We start from the raw sequence: 21,159 nt of genomic DNA on the forward strand, positions 1-21,159 counted from the left end.
CAGAAGAAAAGCAAAGCTTAATTTGGGTAACGAAATATGAGCCCATAAAAGGGAATATAAACGAGAATAAACTTAAGAAAATATTATTTTCTCTTCGCGTAAAGAGAAACCATCAGAAACTTAATATCGAACCTCGCTTTCGGTACATTGTCAACCAGTGACATGAAAACACGATTAAGGTGTGTAAGTAATTCAGACTGAGATCGGTTGAATGCTTCGCAACGAATGAATATAAAATGGAAATGACAGAAGCAGAGAAAGAAGATAGCGAAGTGTGAAAATCGGAGGTAAGGAGCTTAAAATTCGCGGCGTTTCTCCGATGAAATGGAGAGAATAAAAATCTGTGAAATAAATCATTATGAATGTATTTGTTCGACAGAAGGATCGCTATAATTAGAATACATATATTTTTATTTAATAAATTATAAGAAAAGAAAATGATAAATATCAATTAAATAAATAATAGATGTAAATCTTTTGCTGTAAAACCACGATTACCAGAACGTCAATTAAATGAAACAGTCTTTTATTGAAACATTAACGGAAGGTTACATTTTTTCCGAAAGCTTTCGTTTCGTATGGAAGTTACCCGATTAAAGTGTGTACATTATTGTACGTTCACCGAGAAGGATTTCAATGCATCAAGTAAGATTTTAACCCTTCGTTCAGGAAAGGTGATCGACGTGGTAATTCCAGGTTTGGTGGAGCCATTTTTCGCCTCGAGGATTTAAGGATTTTCCACTTATATGAGCACGCCTCCGAAACTTTCCCCGCCGATAACACATTGAGTGGTTTGTAAGCTAAAAAGTTTTCGAGCATTCATCACGTTCCAGGGCCGTATCGATGGTTCCATTAAAGGGTAAGGTTAAAAAATGTTTTCATTCCGATAAAACTGGAACAGTTTGATCTTCCAGCGAAGAAACGTAAATCATCCGTAACAAATACAGACTCAATGACTGTTATTGATTTCTACCTTATTTCTGCTAACACGGTGTTCGTCACTAAATTTTTATTATAATAAATATAGGATAAATTATCTCTTAATGTCTACATTTTTATTTTAAAATAAATACATTACAATTGAAAAACTAAACGGAGAGACGAAATATTTTTTTATTTTTACGTATTTAATTAAGTAACGTAGGCTATATAGAAGCATCAATCATGAGATTTTCCTTTCTATACGACCATGAACTAGCAGGTTTCAGCTCTAATCTTTTAGCCTTTGTGACGCTTCTGTACGAGTTTACGTTCGAAAGCGTCGATTACTATAATTTTATCCACAGATGTTCTTTTATTAAAAGTAACGTTTTTCTGTCTACGAAACTTGCTAATCTCAGCTCAGGTAATAATTGACGTTCCGAGAAAAATGGCAGACAATCCTATCTATAGCCGCTTCCTTGTGGTTCTTGCGGTTTCAGAATTGCTAGATTATTAAACTAAATAATTCTATTACATAAGGTGTCTTCACAATAATCCTATATAATAATGCTAATCTATACACATAGATTTCATTTTGTAGCTGCTTTCGCTTTTATTTTTATACACTTAAAACGCTTTACTTTAAAATAATCAATACGCACATTTGTTTACTTACTAGTAAATTACTGTACACGTAAAAATAATACAAATATTAATAATATATACCTCTATAAATTTACTGTCCTACTACAATCTTCGCGATAAGTTCATTTGCATCAAACGAAAAAACTTCAACCACTAAATTGTTGTCATATTTGTCACAATTATTGTTAAAATTATATAGCAACGATAATTAATTATTTCTTCTATTAATTGCCTCGTCATTCTTCATCTCTACATCACAAAATAATTACCTAATACAAAAGAATATCTGTAAAACGATAAGAGGTATTCTACATCGCTATTATTAAACTTCAACCCCTTCGATTTCTCAAGGGATAATAAATCTAACGCAAACACGTATCCCAATACAAAAACAATGGGCTAAAAGAGAATAGCAAAGAGGTATCTGTAGGACACAACCAGGAATGGCATAAGCTCTGTCTTTTCTTGTGGGACATATCGTGTCTCGCGGGATTACACGCGTTTTCGAGGGGGTGCGCTCGCGCGAATTTTTTGACGATGCACCTGTGCTCCGAGTATCGAATGTTTGCCAGTTGCGCATCGCGATTGCGGTCTTCGGGAAAAACTCGCCGAACCGGTCACGCGTAAAATATCACGAGCTCTTCTGACAAGAGGACCAAGCGGCGGCAAAGTGGTCGCAGCAGCACGAGGTTGCGGTAACGCGGTACACTCGCGATCGATCTTTCTTTTGTGATATCGAATGCATAGAAACGTTTTGTGCTCGCGACTAACGCACGCCTCGCATTCCTCTGGCACGGATAAACAATTTCATTCGCCAGACAATGTTTGCGACACTGGATCGTCTTATGGCGGTTCTCGGCATTCTGCGGTGTTTTTAGGAAATTTCAACGCTCTACCACTTTCTTATACCAGGTTGTAGGGAAATTAAAATTTTAGACAAAATGTGTAGAGTATGTACAGAGAAATATGTATTGTACATTTGATATAATTTGATAAATATACTTGATAAAAGAGATTGGGATTTTTTGTTTATTTCAATCTTCAACCCTAGCATCGTTGGATCAAAACGATAATCTCGACGATTTTCTGTATTTGGGTCGAATTAGGATGTAATTTTGGGATACTTTACACTGACAATGATGCACATGCAAATCTTCATCCTTAAGTTTCTTTGCTAAGAATTTTTATTTTTAGTGGAAAAAGTTTTGAACTTTCAATTCGATATCTTAATTTACCTTATATAAAATAGAGCGAATCAGATGGTTGAATCGTTCCGTTAACGTGTCTTATCCGTAATTGATGTTCTTAGCATCATATGTGTTACTATATTATCACAATTGATATATTAAATTTCCAAATTTGCTTTTTGTCGTTTTGAAAGTGAATTAAATGAATGTGAAATTAGATGATGATACACCAAATGACAAGCAAATGCGTGACAAGTAAATGATTGACATGAAAAGTACTAAGCGATATTGCGTTCGGTATGTCATCGTGCACGCAATAATTCAGCATCGCATAGTTTAACTCTGCACGAAACAGGTCAAACAGGTGGAATAAGTAGCTTGGAGCGTGCGTGATGATTGAGTAAAGACCGCAATCAAGCTACGATTAAACCTACTTAGTGAAAATGAGCTTATATTCTCATTCTATAAATTACGAAGCTTGTAAAAACGACAACGAACACTGATTTTTAATACGTTTGCGAGGATTTGGTTATTTAGTTATTTTCAACTTTATTCTACGTTCTTCTTACATAATATTTAATTAAGCCAAGTACTGCATCTTCTAATTAACTGAAGAATACATCAACGTATTTTAGTTCGATTAATGTTACCCTGAGTGCCATTATTAGGTAATATACATTTCATTGTATTGTTCGAGAACGTAAACCAAGCTAGCCTGTATCTTCCAGTTGATCATTCACAGAAAAAGAATAGAGCTAGTTTCTAAATACCAGGTTATTCTTCCGCAGTACCATACAATTTTCTGTCTTCTTATACTATTTTCCTTCCTACACGAAAGAGTGAAAAGATAAAAAGTAAAAAGAAGATCCAGCAAATTGGACTCGATCTTTAGAACATCCTCTCCGAGAAAACAAAAGCTAAATTTTATTTAAAAATCTATATGATATTGATAAACGTATAATGGTATACTTATAAGTGGGCAAATACGTACTTATAAATTCATCTAATTCTATTATGAAACACGTTACATTTTTTTACATTTTGAAGCACTCTGAGTAGAGATATACTTTCAAATTTTTGTTCCGTGCAAATAATAATTACCAATTAAGTTAATGTGAATTTGAAATAAGGACTTTCCTTATTTGCACGCTCACCGTTGTCTATTATCTACAATCAAAAGAAAAAACATGCATCGAATGCCAATACAAAGGCGACGCCCAGTTTCGACTATACAAACACACGCAGACAATAAAATTCAGGCTAAATTCAACGCTGACCGTAACGTACTACGCTTTTATAAGCCTGACGATGATAATACGAAAGAATGCTGACGTTCGTGATGATAATTCACAGCCTCCTGATTATCGTGCTGTCCGAAGGCTCCGCGAGGTCGCTTGAGTTACGTCGTAATGATGGCCAACCAACGAACCGGTTGTGGCCCTGGCCCTGGCCCTGCCACTGCACTTATTTGGCCCCTAACCCGATCCAACCAGACGAAAGCAAGGAGAAAAAAACACGGAGGAACCCACAAAACTGAACCACACACCTGGTCCAAGGATGAAAGTGCGAAACGCGCGAGAGGCCAGGCATCGTGAACACAAGAACGCCAACACGAAATTCGTAATTTACGAAACGACCATGAAAGATTCTGTAATCGCCGACTATCGAGGGAAGATTCGAGCGTTTTCTTGCGTGAAGCGGAAAGATGAGAAGGGTCTTCCAAAAATCGACGTCGAAATGGTTGGTGTTTGATTTCGAAATGACGAAGCGAGGTTAAAAGGATCTCCTTTGAGGTAAATACCAAGTTGTAACGAGTCACGAAGTTGTTACTACATTACTTACGCATTTATGGGAAATTTGGGAAAAAAATTCTTTTCTTCTATCGTACTTAATTATTGACAGAAAAGGCTGACAAAAACACAGGAAAACTACACGAGGAAATGTAATAAGCACTCGATGATCGAAGTAGGAAAGGTCTAAATGCTGTATATTATACTTCAGAGACCCATATAAAACGTACCCTAAGTACGTCTACAAAAAAAAGTAATTCGCAAAGTGCGGGGCACTTACTTGATAAAAGAAAAGGCAATGAGGTATTTCTCCTTACGTTGCAGTTACTATAATTTTTATACCAGAAAATAAACATTCCTAACGACATCCTATAATTTACACCTGGTTATAAACGTAACGCAAGAAAAGATTAGCATTTACCTAACTCCTTTCTCTCACGTATCTTCCGACCTTGAGTTCGACGCATCCTTTCACGAGTCGCGATTCAATAAGAGCCTGAGCATTCCGCGAACTCTTCTTTCCTCGCGAAAATGCATCCATTGTTAACATACAATAGGTGAAACAGTAGAATCGTTCCACTTTCGAAGGAACGATCGTCGCGAATGTTCTTCGCGTACAAATTCGACGACAAATCCATCAGGACCAAATATTGACCGATATTACGCATATGGCCATTTGCCAACAATGAGAGACAGCATCGACTCTCTTCTCTTCTAAATACATCTCTTGTTGCAATATGCAGTCGAATGCGAGGCTGTATTTTCTCTGTCCCGTTCTGTTCTGGCCGTACGATTCTCTTTCTCTCAACGGATAAATGTGTCGGACGAGACATGATTTACTCGTGCAGAACTATTTTCGTCACTGGTTGTCGAGTCGTTACTGGCAGGAGAACGAATCTCCTCCAGTCGCGGTGTCAGGGTCAAGGGTTCCACCGCGGTATATTCTGCGCGATGAGCGCTAGAACGCAATGGACAAAGCCCACTCGATGATACACCGATCGATATTTTAACGAAACATACCGAGAAATGAACATTTAAAAGTTAAACGAATTAATTTCATTTTCTAGAAATTGCTCCATTTTAGTTCGTAGCATGCGATAAGCGCTAGACTTTTCAGAAACCACACTTCGATCAATATCGCCACGATATATACCGTAATACGAGTCAGTTAAAAATCAAACAGACGAATTCGATTTTTTGTAAATTTCCGTTTTGAATAATAGTAAAACACGTAGCGTTTTATTAAGATCCTGTTACACGAGCACTATACGCTAGCAACTTAACGGCTGTTAAAAGAGCATAAAATTCTATCTCTCAGATTGTATACCATTCAGCACGCAAGTCAACAGCAAGGAATAATACCTACTCTTATGTATTGAAAGTGAAGCTGAAAAATAATAAGAAGAAGATGCTTTCTAAAAACCATGCGACTGAAGAACTATGTTATACGAGGATCATCGCTGACTCTAACTTTCGACCACGTTATACGAATCTTCGTGTAATACGAGTAATTCGAAGAATATTCAAGAAATACATATAATGTTACCAGGATAACTGAATAAATTGCGACTATGTGGCAATTTCTGGCCACGAATCTTCGTGTGATGTAAATGATACTTCGTGTGGTACAAGGATATAAGAAAACTGAATATACCAGATTTCTGGAAGTCAGTGTGAAAATTTGAATATGTCAAAAGTTACGGAATAAATTATATCACAATTCACAGTGGACACTAAACGGTAATAATAACACGTTTAATTTCATCTCAGAAAAAATGAGCACTTAATGAAATGAGAATATCGCGTGTCAACCAACCTCATGGTCAATCCACAGCAGCTCTCCCATGTTGTCTCTGAATAGTAAATTCCCAAGTGGGAGTGGACGTGCAAAATATTAAAAACGAGACCTCTATCTACCGTTCTTCCTGTTCTTCAGTGTTAACTCGGCTCGTGAATAGACGCATACCCGTTGATTTCATCCTCCAAACATCGTGTTAGTTCGAACAACTCGCGAGTGATGAGACTCGAAAAATCCCACCGTTTCTTAACAGGCGCGTGATGACGTTGATCAAATTTTAACAAAGTCAAATTAAGCCTTCAGTTTCAAGTAAGCTTCACATATAAACGACAGAACAAATGGAAATACCAAATTTGCATCTTCTTAACGAAGAAGTAATTCCTGTTATGACCACGAAATCACCAAGGGAAAGCCCCACGAAAATCAATGTCATCGCTCTAAGTATCCCACTATCTGACGCACGACTGATAAATCTGTTGTTATTAATTCTGGGAACCAGTCTGAATTTTTTAATTATACTAGCGATCGTTTCTAAATCGTCCACGAGAACATCTCCGAATTTTTACATCATAAGCTTCGCATGTTCAAACATGGTGATATTAATCGAACCACTGGAAGAGGTACTTAAATGGTTCTTCGACATAAACATGAAATTAAACATGGATTACGTGTTGATGATCAGCTTTGATGTTTCTATTATCACATTTTCGGTTTTGGTATTCATGTTGTATATTAGTATCTTTCACGAGCACGTCTCTTTTGGGCACGTGGTACTAAAGAAAAAAAATGCTATTAAAGGTATTCTGTTGATTTGGAGTTCGTGCATTATTTCACTTGCTATTGGGCTCCATATATATGACTATTTTGAAGAGGATATGGCGGATATTTACGTGTGTTTCACGTTCATGTTTATCACTATGCCGTTGATCGTATCAATTGCTTTAGGCTCTCTGATTATTTACGAACTGTATATATTGAGAAAAATCGAGGGATTGTGGAGAATGAAGAAGCTAAAGCACTATATTATGTTAGGTCAGTAAATTGGGTGTCTGAAATTACAGTGAAATTACAGTGTCTGATTAATCGTGAATTTTTCTCACGTATTTAAAGGTAAAAACAAATCTTTTCAGTGGTTATCGGAGTCGCTTTCCTATTGATACGAATGCCATATCGACTGGCTAGAGCGATCAATTTCTTACTGCCCAAGGCATCGTGCTGCACGGACGACAAGAGAGAGGGACTCTATTTCATGGCCAAGATGTACCCCACTATTTTCTCGCTCATCTACATTGTATTATCGAATGAATTTCACGAAATCTTTAAGGTTCGTTTCGTTAACATGTCTAGAATTATAATTTATTAAACATCTAGATAAAAATTTGGAATATTTAACAATGTAAATATTTTTAATAGCAGGCGATCCCAAAATGTCGATGCCACAAATCGTCCAGAGAAACGATTCATGAAGTTGTTGTTTAACTAACAGGAAGGTTATTATTATTATTATTATATCATGGTATTTAATTTGATAAAATTAAATAAATTTCAATATATGAACTTATATCTTTTACCATACTGTACGTATATATTCTCTCTTAATTTGAATAATAGATTCGTAAATAAGAGAGCGTAACGATCTATTTGTCAGAGCGAAGATTAATATAGAAACATCGTGTTTGATATTTCCACCCAAGCTAAGTAACACTAGCATCAAAAAATTTATTTATAGTACACACAGTGCGTCATTCCTGCGTGAATTACTCAAAAGCTCAAAGTGCTGCTCTCAAACATGAAAGACGTGCTTTGTGTACAAAGTTGGACTTAAAACATACGCCACGAGATTGATACTCATAACACAGTGAGAACAAGAGTACCTCCAAACTCTTGAATATTAACTTACACCTAGCAAAAACATGCATCATGATCAAATTAAGAAAAGAGCAAGGATCTTATAGCATCTTAAAACGTCTTAGAGAGCAAAGAATAACTCGTAGTGACACTTCAGAAATTTGAAGACAACGATGATTCAAAAAATTTGAAGCAAATAAAAGAAAATAATTCTTTTAACGATCAATTCCTTCAAGCAAGTGTTGCAAGCTTGTGACAATTGAAGATTTCAGCAAACATGAAAAACATGAATAATAGAATTTTCAAATAATGGAATCATTACTTTTCTCGTATTGAATCTCATTTATTCGAACAGAATTCGAGAAAATTGTTAATCTGTTTCAACATTTAAGGATCCTACACTTTTTCCATTGCATATTTTTTACCTGTAGCCTTCATTGGCAAGGGCTAAATCTCATGTAGTTGAAATTAATGTGTCTTTACTGATCTTTAACTTCGTATTTATATGTGGAAGTTCCTGATTAAAAGAAGATCCGATTAACAAGTTGAAGTAATTGACAAGACAACCATCGATTCCAAGAACACTTTCTACCTACTACGCAAAGGAGCAAGCAAGGATAGACGAAATTTGCGCTCACGTTCTTCGACAGGACAAGAGAAGCTTTTGTGTCGCAGTCGCAAAGTCGTGAATTCATTGCGCTCTCTGTATGCAAATTCGCTTCCCTTTGGGTGCGTCTGTCGAGTGCATAAGTCGATGGAGAGTTGCACTTACGTGTTCGGCTCGAACGACTACACGCGCTTTGTATCTGCCAGATTGTCGAGAAAAAGACCCGCGAGTACCAACCATAATCTGCTGGTCGCGTGAAATCGTCTCGAACGCTTCGATTGTTAGCCAGTTACGATAGCGACACGTCCAAACTTACACGTTCTCTGTTCGTTTAAATGAACACGAGCAGATGGTTGAAAGTGTTTCGCATTGTACGCTGTATCGAACATTCTGCGTCATTCCTTGTAAATTTGTGAACTTTTAGTGCACAAAATGAGTCACTTGAAATTGTATGTCTTCTTGATAAAAGAAAGGTATTTCAAGAAAAATCAAGCAAGTGAAATTTTATTTACACCAAGATGTTTTGAATACTGTTTCATGAAAGTGTACCACTTCTCTGTGTACATGTGTACGTATCGCAAGTCAGTAAATTTGCTTGAAATAGACTAAACGCTTAACTAAAGCAAAATGTACAGTTCCATTTATAAATACAAAGATCGCTTTGAAATGACGAAGATACTTCCATGTAGACAAGACTTACGTCCATAATAAAATGTCCTCTTTGAAACAGAACTTATGTAATTCATGTATCTTTTAACATACTACAGGAATAAAAAAGATGATTGTATGAAAAGATTCTAACGAGACATCGTTTTATATGCACCGTACCGAATGCTGGTATTAAACGAATAATAATTCCTAATTTCTAATATTTCCAAAATTTCAAGTAACTTATTTATTACGTATATAATACACTGTAACATTACTATCGGGGAAACGAACTTTAATTGCAAAATAAAACCACACTCGGGACAAATTATACGAATTATACAAAATATTAGTTAGGAAGAAATATTACGATATAAAAATGCATCGTTGAAAAAATTGAACAATTTTTATTATTCGAATCAAAAGTAATAAAATTTAATCTACATCAAGGATGATTCTGTATCCAAATCCTGTGTCCAAAATGCAAAAGCAACCATTTTATCTTTGCTGAAGAACTGCACGTTTCGTGAAAATCTTAAACTTTTTCTCGTTCGTCGCTCATACCACGCAACAACTCGTGGAGAACACAGCAGACATTCTTGCAACATAACCAGATGCAACTTACTATACTTAAATTCAATTAAGCGGAACGTGGTAAGTGTTTGAGAAAATAGGACATCGTTTGTCAAATCAAGGATAAATCCGATTTCGTAGCCACAGGATTCACCTTCTCACAGTCCCTCGATAATTAGAAATTCCTCTCACATCGCGTTTCCTATTCCAAGCTTTAGTGATTCTGCAGCTATATCGAGACAAGCACTGTCGGTGTTACACGTGTGTACGTGTGCAGTTATGTGTGTAGAAAATACACGATTATCGAACGCGAAAGAAACTACATACCTACGAATGGAGATACAGCGTACGTGTCGTCGGTACCGAAGAAAAAGAAGACCTCGAAGAAACAGGAAATCAGTGGAGCGGAAAACCATCCTACCAGACGGCACTTCCGGCACGGTTTTTCGGCCAACTTAACGCCCCTTACTGATCGACATTGATCGTTTGTTTGGCGCTGATTATAAGTCTCTCTTACTGGCAATGAAAGTATAGTTTAATAAAGGATTAATGTGCCTAATTGTGAGATTAGGTTGAAATAAAATATTTCAATATTTTGAAAATATGTTCTCTAAATTAATTTTATATTGGATGCTGCGACTTTTGGTCAACGGATAATATTCAAGGCAAATATTTAATATCATCTTATGGAAATTTTGAAGCGGATTAATTTGTAAAACTAATCGCTTTGGGTTTATCATTTTAAAATATTCCATTGGAAAACATCCTATTAAATCAAAGAGAAGAAACAAAACGAGGATACGTAGATGTTTACTACGGTAACTCGAGATAAGATAGAGACGAAACATTAGAATCTAACAAATTTGAAAATTTTAATTAATATTACTTCAATTACGTTAAGCACAATCATGTTAAGTAGATTCAAAGATAAAAGTTACGTGAAATATTCGATAGTATTTTTAGGAAACTTTAAAAAAGATGAATACGTAAACTCAGAGATCTGAAAATGTACTCGATGTTATTTTTTGATATTCGATACTCTGCCTTTATACGAAATTAATTTGCAAGGTTAGTCGTATGGAGCTCGTCATTCCAACTCAACTCCTCGCTCCATTGGTAAAAATTCCACTAGTCAAAGAAAAGGAACAGAACACAGGCGAGTGTTTACAATGGACGGAATGCCGCGTGCGATGAAAAAATAACGACGAACGAAGCTAGTTGTTTGTCCCTTCAACGTTCAACGATAAACGTGTCTCGAAAGAACAAGGTGGTGAAGCTCCGAAATTTATTTCTCAATAACGAATATCAACGTTTCGTCCAATTGTTCAACCGATATCCGCGAATCGCTTGAAATAAAACGAAAATATCAAGTTCCATCTAAATTCCATTGTTCCAAACTTCATTTTTATACAAGAGGAAAAAAATACATACCTATACACCGGTGACGAGAGAAAGATCGTTCTTAAGGAGTTACATTAGTAGCTAATTTCACCGGTTACTGTACGATCTCACAGTTGATATATTTGTGAAGATCCTACAAAGCGCATAATAAGAGAAGGCTAGGGAAAGAGTTCTCCATAACGTGAGATACTCGACCTAAAGAAAGTTACACTTTGTAATATAGGTCAGCATTTAACTTTCCCCTGTGGCTCTTCCTATTTACTGGCAGCGTTCGAAATTTTAAATTTGGCTCTGCTAAAATATTTTGAAAGATCAGACATATCGATTCGAATGTTCATTATGTAGAAAATAAGTGTTGTTTATTTAACGTGACAATTTCCGTTGCTAATAATCGTGCAATTTAATTTTTAAGAAAATACTATCGTTCTTTTTGCAAGACTTCGTTTAAAAAAATATATGTACATATATTTTCATTTCCGCTGCTAATAATCGTGCAATTTAATTTTTAAGAAAATACTATCGATCTTATTGCAAGACTTCATTAAAAAAAATATATATAGATATCATGAAATAAAAAATTTAGGAACTTCTAACGTTGAAAAAAGAATTTTATTCTTCAGCTAATCATAATTACGCTAAAAGTGGTACACGGTCGCATTCCTTTTCTCTCGATAAGATCGTATCAGTAATATTTTACGAATACTTGTTTAAAGAAACTATTTCGCTGTAAAATAACTTCGTAACATCGATATCATTCTATAAAAAAAAAAAAAAAATTGAAATTATCTTGAAGAATTTTTACTGCAGTTGCTATATAGAACAAAGCGATATCACATAGGCGTTCCGACCTCGATGAACACCATACGAAAGAAGCAATGACGCGAACATTGCATACTTACGACGCGACGGTGCGGTATCATGAAACAAATGGCATATCGATACGACAGCGCGGTGAGTTAAACGCATCACGTTAACGTGTGAATGAGATGGTCGAGTCGGTGAAACGCATACGAATAGAAACTTCATTCATGGCCTTCGACGGAAAAAGCATCGCCACCACGTCGATTACAATCGCAAGGAGAGAGCCTCGAGGGGATCGAAACACACGCATCTTTGTCGAACTTTTTTACACCGCGAGAAAGTTGAAAAGTTACACGATACAAAATTCAAACGCCCCGCAATCTCCGTGATCGGAATTCAAACTTATTTTTCCATCCCGCGTTTCATTTCCGACAGACGAAAGTATTTCTTCGACGTGGAAACTTTTATTATATACACGCCACTGATTTTTTTGTCCTTATATCCGTTTCTTTTAACTCGAATACAGAGTTAACAATTTTTATAATTATTTGAAAAGAAAAATTCGATTCTGATACCCTGATATTAAGAAAATAATTTGATTTACCTATATCGGAAGATTCTTTCAGCAAAGATCACAGCTTGTATCAAATATGCGAGACACAAATCCACTGTGCACACCTTCGTGCCGTAATTTAACCCACCCTTTGTTTGCATGCTGGCGTAGTTAAACAAGCATGCCTTGATGTATGCAGATCATGAGAAAATATTTTGTCAAGTGCAAGTACCTATCGTCTCTCGAAAAACCGATAAACATTACATATATACAAACTTTCTAAATGAGTACACTCACATAGATTATATAAATTACGCTAAAAAATGGAAAAAATGCATCAACATTTTCATCGATAAACTTGATAAGAAAAAAGGTTCGTTCGATTTAATCATACTACACAAAACAATTCCGTAATAATTAGCCTGTGGATATATTCCAACGTAAAATGATATTTTCCAATTCGTTCCCAGACATCTAACTTTCGATTATCGTAAAAATGAGTATAAATTCATCGCCGATATAAACGATGAAAAGATTTCGTTCATAAATGTAAAACGCCTTTCATATCTGCAATTTCAATCTACGATTCGTGATTACATAGCGGAAAATGAAAAATCAACGCCTATGGGCTCGATTATCTCTTTTACCACATTCGAGGTTCATATTTCGCTATGTAGAACAGAAGACATCGATTGTCGGGTCTCAAAACGAGCGTTTCATTACCCGGGAAACGCGTTTCCCAAAAAAAGTAATATTTCTGATTGAAACGTTAATTCCTGTTCGAAGCACGAAGGATCGTAAATCGTGGTTGTCTCGCGAAGCGACGAGGAGATCGTGGAATACGAGAACTTTCTGAATTAAATCGCGAAATGCCCGCGCTATGCTAAACTCTACCGTGAACAAGTTTGGACGAATCGGATTATCGTCGGTGGAAATCGGCACAAAAAAGTGAATTAGTCTTCTTACAACTTCTAAACTGTGTACGGTTGCTTTTATGTAAAACCAGATGAATAAAGCTGATCATATGACCGAATGAAGTTTGTCATGGAATATATATTTGTCGCTATCTCTACCTTGGATATCCATGTTGTTGATTATTGAAGCTTTAGAACAAACTATAATCCCGTTTATTTATGTATAAATTTATAAAGAGTAGCAGCTTTCCGTTTATGTTACGGAAAAAATTTGTAACTTATTAATTGCCTCATTACGTGTTATTAAATAAAAAAGGACTTGTTAACTCGTTCATAACAAATGCGTTGTTTCTGGTAAGAACTTAGCAATAAAATCTAATAGAAGGAAATTGACCACCAAATAGTCAAATTTTCTAATTTACGTCTCAAACAACACAACGAACATTTTTAAGTAATAAATCGACTCCTTGATCAATTGACTGATGATATTAATTTCTTGTTTATTAATTGTGATATTCTTTATCGATTTTATCATTAGTATCCATATTCAACCGCTGTATAACGCGAAACAATTAAAAGTTACTGATTTCTCCAGCAATCGACGAACAAGTAAAAAATCCAATCCAACAAAAATCCAAGCACCAGCACGCAAGTTAATTCTTTACGAAATAACCGGCTTTTACGCGGTGCTTCAATTAAAAACTAGTTACCCTTCCATCGGCGCGTACATAGAGAATAGGGTTGGTGAATGAGATCGAGGAGTATTCTGCTCGGTCGCTCGAAGGCGGTTGAATAATATCGCGTATTAAAATCACTCCAGACCTATCCCACGTGAAGGGTTTCAAAGGTCGTGTCCTCCACAAAGCTCTCGGTGCGACGATCGATGCACTTTCACGACACCCTATATGTAACGGCAGCCGGAGGCGATGCCGCGATGCGTGGGTGGGCGTCTCGCAACGAGGGAGCACAGGCGTCTCGACAAAGTCGGGGTGAACGTCGGTGGAGACCCTGCGCGGATTCTTTGCCCAAAACAATCTCGTCGTTGAGTCAGAGCCCTGTTTGGAAAGTAGAACGGACGGGCCTAGTTACCTCGACTATTTAAACACGACGGTGCGCCGTGGACGCTACGCGTAACCCTCTTTGTGTGCCCCATAAGCAGTGCCACCGTGTATTCGACTGTGCTCGTGATTTATACGTCGTTGGGGATTTTATTTGTACGAGCTTATTGCGTAGGCCTATAGAAAGCTAAAGGTTGAAGGCCATAAGTACGTGGTTCATATTTCAAATATCCTGGACTTTCCTTAGTGAAATGTTAATTCCGGGAACTCTTGATTGTAACTTTAACACGTATATAAGGTATGAAAGTTGTGTGAATTTCCCAGAAGCCGAAATGATCAACATCACTTTCTATAAATTTCGCGATTTCATTGCTCGCATTAATATTCAATTCTCAGACAACTGACTTACTTCCATAAGAATAATATTTATTACAACGAGCGTAGCATCGATAATATTAAATTCTGAAATAAATTTTAAAAGTAATATTGGTAACTTTAATAAACAGTATTATAGAATCATAAGGCATACAATTGCCCTTCTCTAGAATAGAATTGAACGATGTATTTTTCAAGGAATTATTTTATGTACTTGTTATCGTGATATTTTATCAGAGTAATATAATATCTTTTATTTATATTATTATATTATTGCCTGTACAACTCGTTTGTAACAATTATTAATTCCAATTATCTCGAATCAAAATCGAAAATAATTAGCAGTGATTTATTTTTGTCGAGTAAAAAATCCAGTTGTAGAGGGTTAATAATAAGAAATTCGACCTACAAAAAGTGTATTCGTTACCAATGGATACTTGGCAGGGTTTAATATCTTCGTTATTAAGAAGATCAATAATAATAATGGATAAAAGAACAGGTTTGGCAGACTGGAGGTTTATGATCCCAGCTATACTAGCTTTTTTTATGGAAGATAAATCTCGCGATAATTATACCGTGTGCAAAAGTGCAGAAATAAATCTGCGTTCAAAGTATTTAAGTATGACTATTTCTAACCATGTGCAAACTTCCAACAAGCCACGTAATCTTTTTCACATTTCACGGCGCCAATGTTGCAATAATTTGACTGCGCGTCTGTATTGGTACACCAATGGTCATTCTACCAGTGATCCAGCTTGAAATAAATGAGAAATATAATTTTAAATCAAAATAACCTAGGATATTGAAATACTCACATAATATTGAATTTAAGATAATCACGATAACATACATGTACCTGCGATAAATACATATACTCTGGTAGGCCTACAAAGAAAGGAATTATACGTACAAGTCGTTTAATCTAAATCTTAGTACGCGTGCTATCGCACAGAGCATTCGACTTCTCCCAGAAGAGAATACAAACTTATCGTAATCTGAATCAAAACGTTCTCAAGGAAATTGCAAACCAGCTGTTCGCCATGCTATTTAATAATCAAACGCTAGTCGAGAAGGAATGTCCGCAATAAAATGTACGCTCTATCTCTAATAAGGAAAAATAACCAACGTTTAAGTTATTCATACACTTGGAGAAACGAACGTACGTTTCCTATTTCGATTCATTTATAATTAATTTGAACGGAAGTTGAAGAATAGCTTCCATTTTTACATCCTTAGCATTAAGATGAGCGATTAAATAACAAACGATGAATTCGATAAAAAATCTGCCAACTAATATGTCCCAAGCAGATTACAAAAAACTGTAACCTTATTATACCAGACCCTCTTGCGCAATAACAAGTTTGGCAAATTAGTAAATTAAGAGATTATAGACTGCAGGTTATAGACCTTTTTATTATTGTACAATTTTACACTAAGTAGTATAATCAGCCAACTGTAACTTTTACTATTTTTACTACTAGAAGTCCATTTCTTATTACTATGACGCAAAATAATTTACCGATACTGAGTCGTAACTTCGGTCAAATGTTAATTTTGCCACCAACTCCCGCTATATAGTCGTAAATATAGAGAACGACCACGGCATACAAATTGGGGGTTGCCAAAAAAAATGAGCACCGTGTAAAATATGGGTCGCGTGGGTACAGAGCAAAAGGGCAAGAAGCAAAGTCGTGAAAATAGCGAACAAAGGTTGTACAGTCGAAACGACGAAGATAAAGAGGAGGCGGAGGTCAGAGACAGACGAATAAGAAAAAATGTGACGAGGTAATGAGCAAGGCAAAACTATGGTTGCTGTTATTAAAAGGGCAACAACGCGGAGGGCGCATAAATATTGATAGTAGAGTTTGCATGAAAGTGACGCAAAAGGAAAAAAATGTGAACATCGTGAGTAAAAGGAAGAAGCTAGAATTGTTGGTGGCAAAACGAGAAAACATGGTCGTCGCAGCGTCGGAATTGAAACCAGAGCAAGGAGCAAATAAAGGGTAATGGTGGTGAAAATGATACGCGAGAAACGAGTATTAAAATGATTAATACACCACGAACAAATTTCGAAAGAAACAACACGGAACGAAGCAACGGGATATTCCGAACTGCTACGTGGGAGGACGAAGAGAACGAAAAAGAACTGCGATGAAAAATGGTGGCTGTAAATAGGTTAAAGGTATAGGGCGATGAGAAAGTTTTTTCGTGTCTCGTATCTTAAGGAGCATTCAACAGGGCCGATCAATTTATTGTGTTATATCATGGGACGTTTCATAAGTAACGTTGCATTGATATATGTAACTTCGAAACGTGTCAATTTTATCGTATTTTTTTAATGAATATTGTATACTATCTATCACTTTTTGAAACTACGTTCGTTAATATTAATCACTTCTGTATTAATGCTACTTGTAATTTTCCTAATTTTGATTGTAGTCCTAAAACCAAATAAAAATCCAAGTGGCGTACTGAAGTTTAAAACTGTTTTGTTATAAGAAACGAAGAATGCAACTTACTGTGTTCTTGTAATCTCTGATTATTTTATCGAATATTGAGATAGAATAACGATTAGCGAAATTATTTTATCTTCTGTAGTATATATAAAACCGAGAATTTTTATATCGAAGTATTTATATCATTATATTAAGCATTTCTTGTCGTAAATTTCAAAGTTTAATCTTCATTTCGGATCATATTCGATCTTTTACTAACAGATAAAGAATGAGTGGGTACATGAAATACGAGTGTAAAGCTTGAAACGAGCGCAAATATTGAAATATATTTTTCCCAGAAATTTTTTTCACGATGTATTTTTGCACTTCGTATTAAACAAACAATATTTCGATTAATTTCCGTTCCATAAATTGGAAAACTTTCTTGATATGTTGCAAATCTGTATCTCAGAGAAATATCGTTTTTATTTCTTCCAAGAGTGCGCTCTATAGCTACCGGGAATTTCGAATGCGTATTTTCTTTTGAATTTCTATTCCTTTGTAGCCAATAAATATTATTTAACGTTACTGTCAATGAAATGTAATCTACGATATGACATTTACATTTTTCTTATTCGATAGAAAAATCTCGCTCGAACTACGCTTTTTGTAATTTAAAAGTTTGCATATTGCCGATTTTCGTTTGCTTTAAGATAAGTTACCTGCATTATTATCGATATGATTCATACACATATAAACGTGTGCGTCGGGGAATGTATAAACAGATGCATCGTATGCAGATAGAGGACGTTTTTCCCTTTCGCGTTTTGAATGCACGTGCAACAGAAAAAAATGCAGTGTCGAACATGGCAAATGGTTCATTGTTCTCGCAAAGAGACAATAACGTGTGGGTCTTTCGGATCTCGTAGCTGACGAAATTCGTCGTTTAACAATGGAGTGGAAAAATTGAAAAACACTCGCGCCCAGGGACATGATTAACGTTAATCTCCTTCTTTTTCGGAAGCATTCTCCTTCTACTTCGCATAATTGATACGAGTATTTGTTAAGCGTGGCTGCTTAATCATACGTTCGAGATACAATATCTTAAATAAATTTACTTCCACGTTCTTTACTTACGATAAAAAAATTTGCAAATATACTTGGGATTATTTCATTACTATTTACATTAGGTTTAATATTATTTATATTGTATTAAGTTGATTCCTTATTATCGTATCAATAGAATTCCAAAGAAAAAACGAAGTTGGGGTTGAGTTTCTAATAAATATAAAGCTTTCCATACACTGCTTAACGGTAATTTAATAATTATTCTCTAGAAGGGCGCTCAAACATCGAATTGTCATTGAATCGATAAAGACTGCATGCGGGTAACGAACAAATTGATCGATGACAAACGAAGTTAATCGGTCTGTTAATTGCAGCGCGTGGACCAATGGTATTCTCTCCACTAGATATATAAATTCGTTAGCAGTATGTATTTGTATTTGATGAACTTCGTCAAAGATTAATTGCATGCGCGTGTATCGACACATGAATCGACAAAATGATGTGTACATACTTTGGAATAATTCAGTTGTAAATTTACGATATCTCAATCTAGAACGATGAAACAGTCGTATGGTACAATCACATACAACTATTTTCAAAAAATCAAATAATAAACAATACGTATATAACAGAAGACGATACCTATAAAATTTGCGATCAATTGAACGATGTTATCATAAATTTTCAAGCCTTAATGATAATACGTTTCAATGTTTGAAAGCAGATTTTACAGATTCTTCTCTTAACTCTTTCGAAATAGCTTTCACAGAGGCTATCGCTTGTATAATTTTTCCTGCCATTTACTAAAACTAAAAGATTTATTGAAATATATAATCCTATTAAAAACATAATTCTACCGAATTACGTATTTCCTTTCTTTTACAAATCTGAATTTATATATATTATAGTCTACACTACATATCGTATAGTCTACACTACACTATCATATCGTTGCTTCCAATACAATTACAATATGTTGTCCATTGTTTGAAAAAAGAGGGGACTTTGTGTGCGCGCGTATTAAAGTTTAATTTTACCCAAGTTTCTTCAAATTTCCTTTACAGCGTCTTTTCTCACAATCTTTCGTAATCAATGAAAACGATCAATATCAAATAATAATCATCTTATCCATAAATCAACGACTCAATTTTACATAACAGCAAAAGCAAAGCGAATAAAAAAGTTGATAGTACTAGACGTAGTGCTGCAAGGTTCAGTGACCTATCCGACAAACAAATGATGCTGATAGCGTAATGTCAAGACTACTATCACTTCGAAAGTCGTAAAACGTGAGATGTCAATTGCCGCTGAACAAGAGGCGCAATAAACGAACGACACGAAGGTACCTTGGCGAAAGTGCAAGGTTAAATCGAATAAGATCGTCCCGCTGCACCAAATACTAGACGCAATTACGCGTCGCTTGTACGACACGCTTTCTTTACTGTAAAGATGTCAGTGCCACGTACCGTAACGAAGGCCGTTTGTCAACGAGCAATACTCGCGCAATTTACAAACTGTTTGTGATGTAATCCCTCGAATGTTGCTCAGACCTTAATCAATGACAAGAAATTGTACGTAATTTGATGATAAGTTCTTATGGAACTTTTTAACAGGTTATACAGTGATTTAATATTCTATCATATATTATATGATATATTATATGAAATATATCATTATTCGAAACGTCGTATCGTTTAAAAAAAGTTAAGGTGTCGATTATCATTTTTCCACATTTTGATGAAATAAATTTGCATAATGTGTTATCATTGTTATTGTCCACATATTATTATATTATTATTATATTATATATTACATCACATGAAAATACATAGAATATTTGAATCATAAATGGTTTCATAAACTATACGTAGGAGAGACATAAAAAAAGGCTAGCTCAATCTGGTTGATTGATTTTAATGTCAGCAAGATAGTTGGAGATTGGGCAATTTGTATAATTCGAAGATATCTCCTAAAAATATACCTCGTAACAATCAAAAGTTTAATATCGTAATAGGTGACACCTTCGAAATATTTAATATACTGCAAAAATACATATTTACCGCTACAAGTAAATAAAAAGGCAGTTTTAACAACGTGTAATTAATTAATTACTAAATATATGGTCTATCTATATCAATTATCTAAAATGAGTCAAATTAGATAATACAAAATACCTTTACACGCGATGCAGCTTGAATCCAGCAAAATTCTTTTAAATCTCCTCTTCCAACACGCACCTCGGTGTTTATTAACGTCAAACGTAGTCTGTATACAATCACAACGCGAATTAGATATTAACACGCGACACACGACTGTTATCCACGATTTAGTAAACTCAACCTTGAAAAAGATGGTTCAGCTAAATTCTTCTAATAAGGAAGTCGTGTGTATGTAACAAAAAAACACGTTCGTCTTGTCATTCGACAACGAATGACAGTCACGCGGTCTGTTCTTGAAAAAAAAGGGACGAAGAGAAGCAGAAGGTAAACACACGCGTTGTTACGGAATTGACGATCGACTGTTGACAGTCGCAAAGT

The 21,159-nt window shown here is 35.4% G+C and overlaps 2 protein-coding genes across 5 annotated transcripts in view; one reads left to right on the forward strand and one right to left on the reverse strand.

Moving 5' to 3' along the window:
• Ec (ubiquitin specific peptidase echinus) overlaps window positions 1–21,159 on the reverse strand; it is a 135,975-nt gene that overhangs the window by 106,952 nt on the left and 7,864 nt on the right. For 2 of the 3 annotated variants that reach the window (XM_072009315.1, XM_072009313.1), the window contains exon 1: window positions 20,797–21,107. The exons of the other annotated variant lie outside the window; for it this stretch is intronic. The gene's annotated coding sequence lies outside the window, so the exon portion shown is untranslated. Of the gene's footprint in view, window positions 1–20,796; window positions 21,108–21,159 lie in introns of those variants that run through there. 3 annotated transcript variants of the gene reach the window in all.
• Window positions 6,233–8,408, forward strand: LOC139989936 (uncharacterized). 2 transcript variants are annotated; one of them, XM_072008662.1, is made up of 3 exons: window positions 6,233–7,373; window positions 7,472–7,665; window positions 7,755–8,408. In XM_072008662.1, exons 1-3 carry the CDS (start codon window positions 6,680–6,682, stop codon window positions 7,818–7,820), a joined length of 954 nt encoding a protein of 317 aa, XP_071864763.1. In that variant the 5' UTR covers window positions 6,233–6,679; the 3' UTR covers window positions 7,821–8,408. The 2 variants fall into 2 exon arrangements, with proteins under 2 accessions (XP_071864763.1, XP_071864764.1); XM_072008663.1 differs by having other exon boundaries at window positions 7,758–8,408.

This window comes from Bombus fervidus, chromosome 8 (genome assembly GCF_041682495.2).
Source record: "Bombus fervidus isolate BK054 chromosome 8, iyBomFerv1, whole genome shotgun sequence".
Taxonomy (NCBI): Eukaryota; Metazoa; Arthropoda; class Insecta; order Hymenoptera; family Apidae; genus Bombus; species Bombus fervidus.

What these genes read in the sequence shown, in the direction of transcription:
- LOC139989936 (XM_072008662.1), top strand. Translation starts at nt 6,680, where the DNA reads ATGGAAATACCAAATTTGCATCTTCTTAACGAAGAAGTAATTCCTGTT. An exon ending in AAAGCACTATATTATGTTAG is followed by an intron (nt 7,374 to 7,471) that starts GTCAGTAAATTG and finishes AAATCTTTTCAG; the next exon opens with TGGTTATCGGAGTCGCTTTC. An exon ending in AATTTCACGAAATCTTTAAG is followed by an intron (nt 7,666 to 7,754) that starts GTTCGTTTCGTT and finishes TATTTTTAATAG; the next exon opens with CAGGCGATCCCAAAATGTCG.